This window comes from Pelodiscus sinensis, chromosome 2 (assembly GCF_052426305.1).
Source record: "Pelodiscus sinensis isolate ZL-2025 chromosome 2, ASM5242630v1, whole genome shotgun sequence".
In the NCBI taxonomy this organism is placed as follows: domain Eukaryota; kingdom Metazoa; phylum Chordata; order Testudines; family Trionychidae; genus Pelodiscus; species Pelodiscus sinensis.
Genome location: NC_143053.1, coordinates 108,023,898 through 108,039,404, shown reverse-complemented (window position 1 = coordinate 108,039,404; position 15,507 = coordinate 108,023,898). Strand labels below are relative to the sequence as shown.

At 42.1% G+C, this 15,507-nt stretch overlaps 1 protein-coding gene across 1 annotated transcript in view; it reads left to right on the top strand.

Moving 5' to 3' along the window:
- The window catches only part of RNF182 (ring finger protein 182), a 41,464-nt gene extending 27,969 nt beyond the window's left edge, over positions 1 to 13,495 (top strand). Inside the window, exon 2 of the mRNA XM_006121807.5 lies at positions 9,856 to 13,495. Within this exon, the coding sequence (XP_006121869.2) occupies positions 10,099 to 10,836 (738 nt within the window). The 5' untranslated portion in view covers positions 9,856 to 10,098 and the 3' untranslated portion in view covers positions 10,837 to 13,495. The remainder of the gene's footprint in view (positions 1 to 9,855) is intronic.
- The last annotated feature ends 2,012 nt before the right edge of the window (positions 13,496 to 15,507 follow it).

The following is a 15,507-nucleotide window of genomic DNA, read 5'->3' as shown; positions in this document are numbered from 1 at the left end:
TAGCGATAGAAAAAGGAAGAATTACAACTTCCCTTGGACTCCGTGCTATAATTATTTATAGTTCTAGTCCAGAAGACCTATGCAAAGCCTATGCATGGTTTAATTTCTATTTAAACTCTATTTCAAACCTTTAAGTGGGATTTACAGTACATAGGCCATTTTTGTTCCCTTGGCACAGATGCTAATTTCACCTGACTGAAGAAATCCTGAGTAACTGTGATTTGTTCTCATCTGGTCCCACACTCAAAGAAAAAAAATGTCCCAAAGGAAACAATTCTGAAGTATTTTAGTGATGTGTAATTTTGTAAGTATTGACCAACACTTTCTAGTATGACAATAAATCTTTTAAAAATAGAAAACCAAATCCAAAAAAGCCTCTGTAACCATGTTTCTTAACTTACTTTAATGTGTTACACTTAAGTATATTGTATCAAGCAAACTGCCTGGCAAACTTCCACAACGTTATCATCTTTAAATTGGCAGGCATTCTGAAACCCAGTATAACATGTTGGCTTTTTATTAATGCCAGGCATAAAGATAAATGGTTTACATATCTGTGATCACATAATTAAATATTAATCAACATAATGAAATATAAGAAAGCTTTTTATTTATCTAGTTATTTATTTTCATTTTATAGCTTTTCAATTAATCATCTAGAATCAGTATCTTACAGAAAGTACAGTAATTCCCAGAGTTTCTGAAGGACACAAAATCTGGAGAAGGAAAACTGATCCTCAGATTATCTACTTAACTGAGCAAACCAGTACAAAAAAATATTACCAGGGAAGAGAGTGATATATCTTTGCTGTGCCTGCTCTATGAAGTAATTATCTCTTTGTATAGCATAATGATTGTATTTTTAAGGATATGATTTCAATTTTCAGTATGTATTCATATTATCATAGGGTATTTCTCTTGATTTCAGAGTCACAAAGGGAAAGCCATCTGCTGTTGAAAGGTGTTGCAGGAAAAAGTAACCGAACAGTTTGTCCAATACAGAAAAGAAGTGGAAGCCCAAGTAAACAGAAAATGAAGTAATTAAAAGTGGCTTTTAAAAAAAATGAAGTGTTGAATAATTTTTTTACAATTTTTTTAACCCTTTCAAACACAAATTTGGGGCCAGATCTTTAAATGTTGTAAATTAGCACTAATCCACTAAGGTCAACATATGTCCTTTGAAGAATCTGGCCTGTTGTCTTTTATTGATTTTATTCTTAAAATAAAATAAAGCATAACTTAAATTTTCCATAAAAATATTCCACCAGCATATTGCTGTATAAATGTTTTAATAATTATATATGAGAAATAAAATCTTTCTCTGGAAAAGCTAGTTTCTATGTACCTCACTGATGGAGCAGTCTATGTCATAGTCTGTTTCACGATTTATATCTGCATTGTCTGCCTCTGTCTGGAGCTAAAGGAGAAGAGGATCCTAAAAATCTTAGCTATATTATTGGTACAAGGAAGAATGACACATGGTTTGTGACAGTTTAACATGTGTTTATATTCTTTGTAACTATAACACAATTGTATATGCTATTCACTTGCTTCGTCCGTGTGGTACCAGAATGTCAGTTTTCTATATTTTGTATTTTAGTGTTTTTATTTTTGTCACAGCAATACTTAGAGACCTGAATCAGGGAATAAGTTAGCACTGTGCTAAGTGCTCTGCTAACCTTTGGGAAAAAGACAGTCCCTAACTCAGAATGATTGTATATGTTATTAGATACTTATAAAATAGTAATAAAATAAACCTTTAACATGCACATGATGTAAATTTTCTTTTCCATGCAAAGTATTTCCTGGGTTTTCTTTGAAAGTCTTATTTTAAAAAAGAACACTTCCCTTCCCTTGCCTCCTTAGAATCATTTTATCATGTAAAGAATGCACTGAGGCACTTTTCAATGTAGTTACACAGTTGACTATAAACTAAGAACTGATCGATAAGCCACATCCTGTAACTAATGCAAAGTGACACATTGATTAGAGCTGACAGGCAAATGCTCATTGTTAAAAACTGTCCAATGCTAGCAAAAATGTGGCATGATACTGGTTGAACACTCCACAGCTGTCACAGCACTGAATATAGTGTATACAAATGTTAGGATTAGTACAGCAGGTTTTTTTTTTTATTTTAGCAAATTGCGTAGCACAAGCTGGAAAAATCCAGTGATATGAGCACTTGCTGTGAGACAGTATACAGTTGGAACTGGATGAATATGAATGCACTGGTCTATAGGAGATATGGTTTTCAATCAATACCAAAGAAGAGGTTGCAATTTGTTGGGCAAGCTAGACATGATCAAAGAGCTTCTCTGAGACTGCTAAAGGAAAGTATTTTGATATCTTTAAAGTCTTCCTTTGAAGGGTAGTGTGCCTCTAGCTGTTTCATCTCTGTAATTTTGGACTGGATTGTCGTTTGTAAAGAGCTTTTTCTGGAGGAGCTGTTGATATATAATATTGATATGGATGGTATATAGTGTGACCTTTGTAGTGAAACCTAAATCGTTCTTGTAAATAGGATTTCTCTAATATGGATGCACTGCTCTTGACTATAGCGATAACATCAGAGTATTTCCATCCAAACCGGTGAAATGATGCCATTTTCCTCTTTTCTTTTTTATTTTAAACTGAAAGCTCCTCCTGCTGGCATATTGCTGAAACATTTTGCCTTGGCACCATGGAAGAGAGCAGATGTTGCCTCTTCACCTTACAAGTGAGCTTTTGTATGGGATTCTTTCCCCTGGGAATTAAAATTATTACCATTCCCCCTGTTCATATTCTCCTGTTCCCTCCTGTTTGCTTTTCAGTTGGAATAAAGAGGATCTTCAAGGAAGCAGTTTGGGAAAGCTTGATGTCTCTGCTAAAGTAGCAATAGATTCCCAGTCTTATCAGTATTGCAGTCCCATCAAGGAATATGAAAGGACTTCACCACCCACTTCTAAACTCAAAACAAATTTAAAACAAAGAGAGAGAGAGAGATTTGTTCCATGTTCAGTGGAGTGCAGCGGCTCTTGTGGCATAGTCCCAAACACCAGAGGTTTCTCTGGTGATTACCAGCCCTCCGGGAAACATCAGGCCACCTGCTCCTGAAGCTAGCAACTTGGCTGCCTCCCATTTTGCTTCATAACAGCTTGGAGACACAGAAAGAGATTCAACCAGTTAGTTTAAGCACCTGGCATCACCCTGCTTTCCCCTCATGATCACCATAATGCCTCCCTTGCAAGCAACCAAGACCTCCTCCAAGCAAATGGGTGCAGCAGAATAGCAGCTTTCAAATGAACACTGTGGGTCTATATTAAGCAAGCAAGTTCAAGTAAGGGGAGTAAAATTCCTTCAAATGGGTTCCATACAGCAAATTAGCACCTCTTTTCCCTGCTCCTTGTCTAGTTATTCTCTTGCAGTGTCCTTTTTTTATAATTACCAAGATTTGCACACCTTTAGGTGATATTTTATGCAAATTAAGGGCTGTGCTAATGCAACTATTTGCAAATAATGTGCCTATAACAATAAACTTTCACACACACACAAATGTGAAAAGCATTGGCTGGATAGCCCTGATGAATGGAAACCTGTGTTTATCTACACAGCAGACATTCTCTTCAGCTATGCTTGTGTATGGCCCTAGCCTAGACTATTCCTAAAAACACAAGAATCGGTGCTGCTAAACAAACCTACCCTCAACTTCCTGGCTGACTCTCTTTTTTTTGAATGCAGTGGTGTAGCTTTGTGGGTCACAGATTATTAGAGAGAAAAGGTGGGTGAGGTAATACCTCTTATTGGAACAACTTCTGTTTGTGTGAGAGAAAAGTTTTTGAGCTATACAGAGCTCTTCTGAGAAATGCTGCAAAAATCTCACAACTCAATACAGGGTTGAGCAGACAGTTTAGCATAAGTAGTTGGCACCTAGTCTAAGGGACCAATCAAGGTGAGGTGCTTTGAGGACAAGAAGAGGATTCAGTGGGTTACACATTATTGTAACAAACCATAAATCCAGTATTTCTATTAAGACCATGAATTTTAGTGTCTAGCAAAGTTATGAATTTAAGCTCCCAGACTCATCTTGAATGCATTGTGTATATTTCTGTTGCAATGAGAACTGATAGGTCAGATACAGAATGACTGCGTTATGATATGTGTTCACTCTCAAGTGATGCAGTGTATTTGTCCTTTTTTTGGTTTGGTTTGGTTTTGCTGTGTGGTTTCACCCACATATTTGTTGGGGCATTTGTATGCTGGATGAGGTACACCACATGTTGCAATAGGCAGTTGTTGGACCCATGAATCATGAAAGGTGTGCACTATGCAGTGGAGATACGTCTACAGGTTTTGTGTTTTTTTTTCTGGCAAGTTGTAGAGGCTGCTTTGAGTTGGTGAGTCCTAGCCTGTGGGGAGCTAGTTTCTGATGATGAGCTGAGGGGGTAATGTGAAGGCCAAAAGAGGGGGTTTAGGAAATCTAACATATAGAGTGAAGTTTAGTACTTTAATATGCGGTTCTTCAGTGGAATTTTAATTTCTTATAGTAGTACTGAATCTGGCCAAATAAAAGGAATAAAACTGAACAAAATACAAAGTAGTTTTGTTACACAGATATTTTTAGGATACAAGACATATTTATGGTATACAAGCAAATATGAGAGGGTAAGTTTAGAAGATAGGATACACAAAGAACAAGTTAAAAATCACTTAGGAAAGTTAGATGTCAGCAAGTCACCAGGTCCTGATGAAATGCATCCCAGGATACTCAAGGAGCTGATAAAGGAGGTATCTGAGCCTTTAGCTATTTCACACCCAGTACAAAAAATTAGACAAAATTAAGGATTTATAAGTCCAAGGCCCAGGATTTTGTTTGTTTTTTAATAGGGCTGTCAAGCGATTAAAATATATAATCATGATTAATCATGCGATTAAAAAATTTAATTACGATTAATCACGCAATTAATCACATGAACCTCCTCTTTGAAACATCGCGGCGGTGTTTCAATGGGGCAGTGCGGCATGGATCCCAGGATCAGCTAGAATCCCCAGTTGACCCCGGGCTCCATGCAGAATTGCCCCTTTGAAGCGCCACGAGGGTGCATCAAAGGGGCAGCGCAACATGGACCCCAGGATCAGCTGGAGTCCCCATCTGATCCCTGGCTCCACGATGTGCTGCTCCTTTGAAGTGTCGGAGTGGCTCTTCAAAGGGGCAGCACAACGCGGAGCCGGGGATCAGCTGGGCACTCCAGCTGATCCCCAGTAGGGAAGTTAAAGACTAGTCGACTATATGACAAGCAAATGCTTATTGGATAATTAGTCGACTAGTGGACTAGTCGATTTCTCCCCTCTCCCCCACCTCCTTTGCTGCCTCTATTAAATAGAGGCAGCAAAAGGGGGGAGGAGTATTTCAAAGTGGCAGTGCCGCACAGCTGTGCAGCGCTGCCACTTTGAAACCCCAAGGTGGTGTTTCAAAGGGGCAGCTGTGGAGCCCAGGATCAGCTGGGGACTCCCCAGCTGATCCTGGCATCTGCACGGCATTTCCCCAGAACCTGGGGTCAGCTGGGAGCTCCCAGCTTATCCTAGGCTCCACACAGCAGTGGAAGCCAGGTCAGCTGGGGGCTCCCCAGCTGACCCCAGGTTCTGTGGAAATGCTGTGCAGAGCTCGGGATCAGCTGGGGAGTTCCCAGCTGAACCTGGGGTCCACAGCAGCCCCTTTAAAATGCCGCCTCTGGTGTTTTAAAGGGTCAGCTGCCATGGAGACTGGGGTCAGCTAGGGACTGCCCAGCTGATCTTGGGCTCTGCACAGCAATGGAACCCAGGGTCAACTGGGGACTCCCCAGCTGATCCTGGGTTCTGGGGAAATGCCGCACGGAGCCTGGGTTCAGCTGGTGATTCCCCAGCTAATCCCAGGCTCCACTGCCCCTTTGAAAGATGTGGAGGTGGTGTTTCTAAGGGACGGCTGCTGCACAGGCTCAGCTGTGAGGCGGCTGCCCCTTTGAAACATCACCTCTGCGCATTTCAAAGGGGCAATGGAGCTGGGGAGTCCCCAACTGATCCCGGGCTCCACGCTGTGCTGCCCCTTTGAAGTGCCGCAGTAGCACTTCAAAGGGGCAGAGTAGCATTAACACATTAAAAAATTTAACATGTTAATCCTGGACTGCGTTAATCACATATCAATTGACAGCCCTAGTTTTTAAGCTTTTTCTATGGGTCTTGAGAGCCCTGAAAGCTGGAATTTCACCTCGTTGAGCCCATTTTGTAGCTTTCCCTAATTCATGGTGGATTAGCATCTCATGGCATTTACATATAACTACAGGTCATCTAGAGATAGTACTAAGAATAAAACCAAAAAACTAGTGTGAATGAATAAAGAAGTGCAAAAAGCAAGCAGGGGTAAATAATAGATGAGATATTTTATATGTCACATGACCTGTTGTCTCTCTTTTTATAGTTAAGATGGTAAGTTCTGTGCAGCAGAGACAGGATGTTTGTTTTATGTGTTTACAATACCTAATATGATGCTTCCAATGCTAATACAATACAAATAACAATCAACTTGTTGATAAGGTGTGAAGGATATTTGTAATGATTAGAGAATGAAGTGAGATGATGTAAAAATAAGTTAAGAAAATGAATGACGGGATCCATGGTATAAATTCTTACAAGAGTATATTATGTTTGTTTGTACTGTTGTCACTTGTTTTCCATTGCTATATCATTCAAAGGGTTCTATCTTGTGTAAACATTTTGAAAGTCAATATTAAAAACCAAGAACTGGAGAATAGAACCCAAACTGCACAGGAAGTTAAGATAAATAATACAAAATGCAAGTACATTAGGACTAAGAGATACATGAGGGAGACTTTTGGGCACCTGAAAGGATGACTGGTATAATTAATTGACAGAAGAAGCTAAAAAGAGAGAATTTTCTGCCTCTGTGTTCTCAGTGGAAGATGAATGCATAAATTTCCCGAGGCAAAAAATCAGGATCTTGTAAAAAATAATGGTCAAGAAATTAAAGATTGAAGATTGATAGACAAATACAGGAACTTATACTGGAAACATTAATCAGGGACAGATAGCAAATATATGTAGAGATCTAAGTTTTGATTAGTACTAGACAGGTATAGTTCAATAACAGGAGAACAAAATAGATTTTATTGAAGAAGTTATGAAGTGAGTTGGTAAAGCCATGGATATTATCTACTGTACCACTGGAAAGCCTCTGATATAGTAATGGCAAAACAACTTCTCTGTTCAGTAAGTAGATACAGTATTCTTTAACTGGATAACAAAGACAGAAGGAACTCATGATTGCAAAAAGTTTTGGATGAAGGAAGGTGACTTGCTGAGTGCAGCAAGAATCAATGTTAGAATAGGTTTGGTATACTTTCAAGGGTGGCCCGTCCATATAGGTGAACTAGGCAGTCGCCTAGGGTGCCAAGTTAAATGGGGCGCTAAATGGTGGTGCAATATCATTGAGGGGTTTGGAGGTGGGGGCGCCGATTGCATGGTTCGCCTAGGGCACCAGTTGCTGGCAGCTAGTCTAGAGCCGCCCCTGTATACTTTACCTGCAAATAGCAGAAGTAACAATGTAATGAAATTTCCTGATGACAGAAAAGGCAATTCCAATACAATACAAACTCCTCAGGACTGGAGTTGGGGGCCAGATCCTTGATTCCACTAGTGCCCATCTGTACTGCCCCAGTATTTCAAAAGGGTTATAAAACCAGCGTGACTAAGGATCCTCCAAGGTTGAGGAGAATCTCTAGGGGATGTAGACATGGTGTAATGGCTCTATTCCTCATTATTCCCCCCCTTAGCACAAGGGTATGGTTGGGAAAAAGGGAGCATGGCCAGAGCATTCTTCACTCTGGCAATTCCCAGCTGCCGGAACAGCCCCTTCAGTCAGGATATTGCCACACTGCAGCTGGAAATGTGTCTTCCAACCTGAGTAGCCAGACATGTGCTAGCTCTGCTTGAGCTAGTGTGCTGGAAACAGCAGTGTTGCCATTGTGGCTCAGGCAGCGGCCCAGGCTAACCACCCAAGTACAAGCCTGCCCATTCCCCTGAGTCTGAGCTTGGAACCATAGGCAGCTGGGCCCAACTTAGAGAGCTTTTAAGCTGCTTTAAGTGGCACTAAGGGGCAAAATAACCCCTGTCCAGCTCCAAACTGGGGAGCTGTAAAATTGATATTACACCATTTTGTGCACTTCCACCCTTCTCCCTGTCATTTGCCGAGCACCGTTCAGCTAGATCTGAGTATTGGGGCCCAGGGTGTTTCCAGTGGCAAGAAGCTCGCTGTGAACATGCTGCCGTTGGTATTCTACCTGAGCAGGAATTTGATGGGTCTCAAAGCACATTGTGGAACATAGCTTTTTGGCCAGAAATGTGAATGAATTTGGAGTAATATTATGGAAAGGTTTTTTTGCCCTCTGGCACATTGCACTGCTTTATAGAGGTTGACAAGAATTGTTACGACATGTAAGCAGCATTGGTTGATGTTGTGTTTTTTATATCTGTAATGCGTATATTATGGCTTCCGAGCACAAGATCTGTTACATAACAGGACTTTTATGCCAGCCCAACTCTAGCTGCAGGTCCTGATGGCAGACATCCCACCAGTACAGAGGGTGCAGCAGTGCAAGCTTCCTATAAACCTCTTCCTAGTGAGGAGTCTAGAACCAGTCATCACAGCACAGAATTTCAGAAGCCCCAGGAAAAAGGGAAAGGTCACGTGGGAGATGTACTGGTTGGGCTCAACACATATTTTTAAGTGGGACTGACTGGATAGTAAAAGCCCACACCTCATTGTCTTGGGTGTTTTGCTTTGAGACATAATGAAAAAGAGGTGCTCTGACAACTATGTAAAGAGCGAGGAGAAAAAAGAGACCTAGATAATTAGGGCCCTACCAAATTTATGGTCCGTCTTGGTCAATTTCACCCTCCTAGGATTTTAAAAATCACAAATTGCATTATTACAGCTATTTAAATCTGAAATTTCATGATGGTGCAATTGTAGGAGTCATTGCCCAAAAAGGAATTGTGTCTGGGGTGTGGGGATTTCACAAGGCGATTGTAGGGAGGGTTGGGGTACTGCTGCCCTTACTTCTGCATTGATGCAAGTGGCAGCACTTCCTTCAGAGCTGAGCAGCTAGAAAGTAGCAGCTGTTGGCTGGGCGCGCAGCTCTGAAGGGAGAGCTGCCATCAGCATCAGAGCAGAAGTAAGGGTGCCATGGTTTGGTATTGCCACCCTTACTTCTGCAATGCTGTTGATGTGGTGCGGCCTTCAGAGCTGGGCACCTGCCCAACAGCTGCCACTTTCCCATCACCCAGTTCTGAAAGCAGCATTACCACCTGCAGGAGCACAGAAGTTAGGGTGGCAGTATCACAATGCCCCTAAAATAACCTTTAGACACCCCCGCTCTCCTCCGCAGCTGCACTTTTGGGTCAAAACCCACCAATTTGAGAAAAACTGGTCTTCCACATGACACTGTATATTATAGAGTAAAAGCACACACAAGACCAGATTTCACTAGGGAAGCCAGATTTCATGGGCCGTGACACTTTTTTGTGGCCAAGAAGCTGGTAGGGCCCTATAGATTTGGAAACACGTCTTGTAGAACTAGGATCCAATGAGGATTTAATGGGTTTAGAGAGGCAATGGGACTACACGTGAAACTAAGGATACATAAATATCTGGAGTGGTATACATTTTTTAAATCAGCAATGTTTCTGTCTCTGTCTGACATAGAAAAACTATTATAAGCATGCTTTTAGAGAGATTTATAAATGTTATTGGGAAGATGAAGCTATACAACACTTGCCAGTTCAGTGCTAACAATGCTAGACTCTCTTTTTTTTCCTCTACAGAAACTCTGAGTTGTCATCCTACATGGATACATGGCACAGAGTGAAGAACACATGGTACAAAGCCATTGACAGAAGCTGAAAATGAATGAAGATCACTGGTACTTGTACTTGTGACATTTTCCTCTCTTTTTTTCCCTGACTGATATGGGTGATGTGGTAGTCAGAAAGGAGCCTTAACAGCATCCTTACTGAAGCATTTGTTTTTGACTCCCATCATCACAAGTCTACAAACCATTAGAAGAAATGACCAGTCAACTCCCAGAAGATCCTGCTGAGCCCCAGGGCTTAGATGAGCTGGAGTGCAAGATCTGTTACAACCGCTATAACCTGAAACAGAGGAAACCCAAAGTGCTGGAGTGTTGTCACAGAGTATGTGCCAAATGCCTTTGCAAGATCATAGACTTTGGGGATTCTCCTCAGGGAGTCATAGTGTGCCCATTCTGTAGGTTTGAGACATGCCTACCTGATGATGAGGTTAATAGTCTTCCTGATGACAACAACATCCTTGTGAATTTGGCCTGTGGGGGAAAGGGGAAGAAGTGCCTACCAGATAATCCTACAGAACTGTTGCTAACTCCCAAAAGGTTGGCGTCTCTTGTTAGCCCTTCCCATGCTTCCTCCAACTGCCTTGTTATAACCATCATGGAAGTGCAGAGAGAGAGCCCCCAGATCCTGAACTCCACCCCGGTGGTGGAATTCTACAGACCCACAAGTTTTGACTCTGTTGCTACTGTACCCCATAACTGGACAGTGTGGAACTGTACATCCTTGCTCTTCCAGACCTCAATTCGAGTGCTAGTTTGGTTGCTAGGTTTGCTATACTTCAGTTCCTTGCCTTTAGGGATCTACTTACTGGTATCTAAGAAAGTCACCCTGGGGGTCGTCTTCGTCAGCCTTGTTCCTTCGAGCCTTGTTATTCTCATGGTTTATGGCTTTTGCCAGTGTGTATGCCATGAATTTCTGGACTGCATGTCTTCTTGATAACAAATACAGTGAAATAAGAAATAAGACACTGCCATGTTTCTGGCATAATTACTTCTCTCTATTTTTATTTATTTTTATTATTATTCATCACACTAAACAGAAGCAGTGGCCACAGTTTTATGGTCCATGTATTTAGTTTGTAAATTTTGCTTTGATATTCATTGTGCTTTGTTCTCCTTGTTCATTATACTAACCAATAGAAATACAATTTATATGTCAATTTTTAAAGGTTAAGCTATAGGGGGGAAAGCAAAATTGCCTGACCTGATGCTGCTGCCCTTATTCAGATAAGTAGCACTTATTTTCAACTGGGTTGGTCACATGAGTCAGAGCAGCAGGATCAGGATCTGGGAAGACATTGGAAGACTATTAGGCATATTAGGCAAAGCCCATATTATGTTCTGTTCTGTCACATGTGTTTTATCTGACAGTCTCTTGTTGTTTATCATAAGAACCAGACAAGATACTGTAAGTTCCACCAGTCTATAGCAGAAAACTTTGTGGGAGATAATTGGCTGCTGCCTTCCATTTCTCCACTTAAAAGACAGTAGCATCCTGGAGCGAGGAGAGGAAGGTATCTTCTTGTCTTAGTAGAAAAATTTCTTCTGTATGTTCCTCCACCCCGCCTCAAACTCCCACCATGTATGCACTTCTCCTTGTGTTTGCAGCTCCCCTTGAGACTCCAGCCTAAGACACGCCCTCATGAGCAGCTTGCTGAGATGTTCACACCTTACTGAGAGGCGCAACCCCTTTGGACTTCCCTTCATCGATTCCAAGTTCTCCTGTGAACTGCTCTAACCATGCTCCATTAATCCTTCGCCCACAGGTGGAATGTGCATTTCCACCTCTAAAACATTTTAAGCCCATGAGTCTCCCCAGTAAGACACCTGATAAACATTATGGATTCTCAGCTTCTGATAGATACACAAGAGAACCCCTCTTAATTTCTTTAGCTACAAGACAGACCTTCTTTCTCTTCCATTGAGAGACCTGCCATCTAATTTATAAATGATTCAAATGCAAGAACAAGGATTGATATGTGTATCTGCTTTCTGGTTCCCAAACTCACAGTATGAATACTGTCAGAAAATCCTGTGGGCCTGATAAATAATTTCATTTAGAGCTCAATCCTTCAAAATGCTGAGCTTCCAATGATTTCACATAAAGTTGACTGCAATCTGGAACGCAAAGTCTCAGGCTCTGCCACGCACTGGAACTCCATTACCTTTGGTAGTTACAAATAATTTACCAGCATAACTGCAAACCCAATCAGGCCCTATAATATTGGGTTGGTTTTTCAAACTCATGGAAGGTCATAAAAATAAAAAAGAATGGTTAATGTTCAAGTGTATAAATAATGCTAGATGAGAATATATCTAAGGCTCTGTTCCCCTATGCACAGCAGAGCCAAAAATGAAAAGAAGATATATATCAGTACAAGCATAGTTTTGAGATTACATGCAAGGTTAGTGCAGTATAAAGGGGAAAGATGCAAGTAATGCAAAGCCCGAATGCACTGCCTAACAAGGGTCTCAAAGCAAATCCATATAATGCAAGATGGAGATAGAACAAAGAAAGCATAAAGTGGATTTGTTGCCACCCTAGGTGATTTGAAATTGGATTAGCCCAGTTTGTGAAGAAGGTTCAAATCACTTCTACCATTACATTCCTATTAAAGACAGAAAAAGGTGACAATTTTACCACTTTTCTTCATCCCAAGGAAGTGTATAATACATATGTACAAGAAGAAAAATGTAGCAGAGTATAGTTTTCAAATATATGAGATTACAGAGCGATGTACTCAATGGTTAAAGGAAATGTTTTAGTCTTTTCAGTAATCCATTGCTAATAATTAGCATTAAAATATTTTCATACTTCTTAGAAAGGGATATTACTAAGTTACTACTTTTAATGCTTGTGGTAAAGCATGTGTAGTCAGATGAGCTGGCATCTTCAGCATAGGTAAATCACATGGTATAAGTAATCCATAAACTTCAGAATCCAAACAGAGCAAATGTGAGAAATGTGCAACCCCTGACCCCCCAAAAAAGAATATGTTTTTTAGAATATACATAATGTTTGGAAAATGTGTGTGTCTGTGTCAGGGATTTACATATTTATAAGAGTTTCTGTTCAATTTGTCTGAGTGTAATATTTCTAATAAATAGATGGCTGACTCAGGAAGAAATTTCTGCAGATGTGTGCCATGTATGTATGTATTACTATACAAGGTTTTTGCTGTGCTATCTTGTGTCTTTCCCTGTCTTTTATTTTTAAATGTTTTAATGTTACTCTTGAGTTATCTTAGCTCCAGCACCATATTTTATTATTTGGGTTTAAAGCATAACTTAATATAAAATGGAAGATGACAATACCTTTTGCTTACTGCTCTACAAGTAACAAAAAATACACTGACTGTAATATTGCAAACAGTGACAAAGAGTATGGCATGGCAATTAAATTGTATTTCTGACGAATCTACAGGTTTGATTTCTCTGACATCCAATTAAAGGTACAGTAATATCCTAGATCACTCTTTAATATTAGGCTACTCAAAAAAGTGTGAATACAGGCAGTCCCCGGGTTACGTACAAGATAGGGACTGTAGGTTTGTTCTTAAGTTGAATTTGTATGTAAGTCGGAACTGGCGTCCAGATTCAGCCACTGTTGAAACTGACCAGCAGCTGACTACAGGAAGCCGGAAGCAGAGCAGCTCTGCCCCGGGCTTCCTGGAATCAGCCGCTGATCAGTTTCAACAGCGGCTGAATCTGGACGCCTGGGACAGAGCAGCTGGGGCGCTGCCAGGTAGGTCCCCGCAGCGCCGCACCTCGGCGCTGCGGGGACCAACCCGGCAGCAACCCAGCTGCTCTACCCCAGGTGTTCCCAAGTCAGCAACTGCTGAAACTGACCAGCGGCTGACTACAGGAAGCCCGAGGCAGAGCAGCTCTGCCTCAGGCTTCCTGTAGTCAGCCGCTGGTCAGTTTCAGCAGCGGCTGACTTGGGGACGCCTGGGGCAGAGCAGCTGTGGTGTTGCCGGGTTGGACCAGTAGCGCCGAGGTGCGGCGCTAAGGGACCAACCTGGCAGCGCCCCAGATGCTCTACCCCAGGCGTCGGTGAGAAAAGCCTGGTCTGCTGGGGGGGGCACACTACCTGTGTGGCTTTGCTCCGTGTCTCCCAGCAGAGCAGGGAGACGCGGAGCAGCTTTTCTCGCCGCCAAGGACGCGGGCGGCGGGACCGCCCAGACGCGCCGCGGTCCCGCCGCCCACGTTCTCCGCAGCGAGAAAAGCCTAGTCTGCTGGGGGTGCGCACTAGCTGCGCCCCCCCCCCCAGCAGACCAGGGAGACGCGGGCAGCGGGACCACCAAGATGCGCCGCGGTCCCGCCACCCACGTCCTCCACGGCTTTGCTCCGTGTCTCCCTAGTCTGCTGGGGGCTCCCCCTCAGCAGACCAGGGAGAGACGGAGCGGCTTTTCTCGCTGCAGAGGACACGGGTGGCGGGACCACAGCACATCTGGGCGGTCCTGCCGCCCGCGTCCTCCGCGGCGAGAAAAGCCCCGTTCATATGTAGGGATCCGACATAAGTCGGATCCACGTAACTCGGGGACTGCCTGTACACGGAAACTGATTAAATAGATATACTGAGATGCAGTTGGAGCATATTATTATATCCGAGATCTCATAAGACTTGTAATGTACCCAGTCAGAATTGTTAGGAGGTTCTAACGCTCAATTATTTTTTGAGAAGATGAGAGAAGTTACTTGCTCTGTTATCAAAGTTAAAAAAATACCATCTGTTTAATTTACTTTCATTATTTAAATCTCCATTATTTAAAATACTATTTTAATGACTGAGAACTATTAAAAACCGAAAACACTAGAGTAAAGCAAAAGAAACCCTATTGATGTCAATAGTGTTACATCGGTGTGAAATCAATGTAAATGAGAACAGAATCAAGCCTTACCTCCCAATTTTATCTCACTTCATGAACATTAAACTTTCCATGAACAATAATTTCTGCAGGAGCTGAAGTTAATGCGTTTTTTTTGTTCACGTACTTGTCTTTGTATTTGTCGATACAGTTCTGTTATTAAACATACTTAATTGTCAAAGCACATCCAGCAATGCAGTTTACCATATTGCTCTGTCCTTTTAGATTGCCCAAATGTTGTGGACTTTATTGTTTGCTGACTTGCATCTTACATGGTTTTTGTAGCTATGCAATTTGATTATAAGATGCTGCCAGTAGATGTATGGAGAAATCTGATTTGATAATTCTTTGCACCCACTTTGCACTGGTGTAAAATAACTACATGAAGTTCAAGGCAGTGGAGGATCAGGCCCTGCCACTACAGGCAGTCCCCGGGTTACGTACAAGATAGGGACTGTAGGTTTGTTCTTAAGTTGAATCTGTATGTAAGTCGGAACTGGCCAGTTCTGACTTACATACAGAATCAACTTAAGAACCCCAGGCGTCCCCAAGTCAGCTGCTGCTGAAACTGATCAGCAGCTGATTCCAGGAAGCCCGGGGCAGAGCAACTCTGCCTGGGGCTTCCTGTAGTCAGCGCTGGTCAGTTTCAGCAGAAGCTGACTTGGGGACGCCTGGGGCAGAGCAGCTGGGGTGCTACTGGACCAACCCAGCAGCACCCCATCTGCTCTGCCCCAGACGTC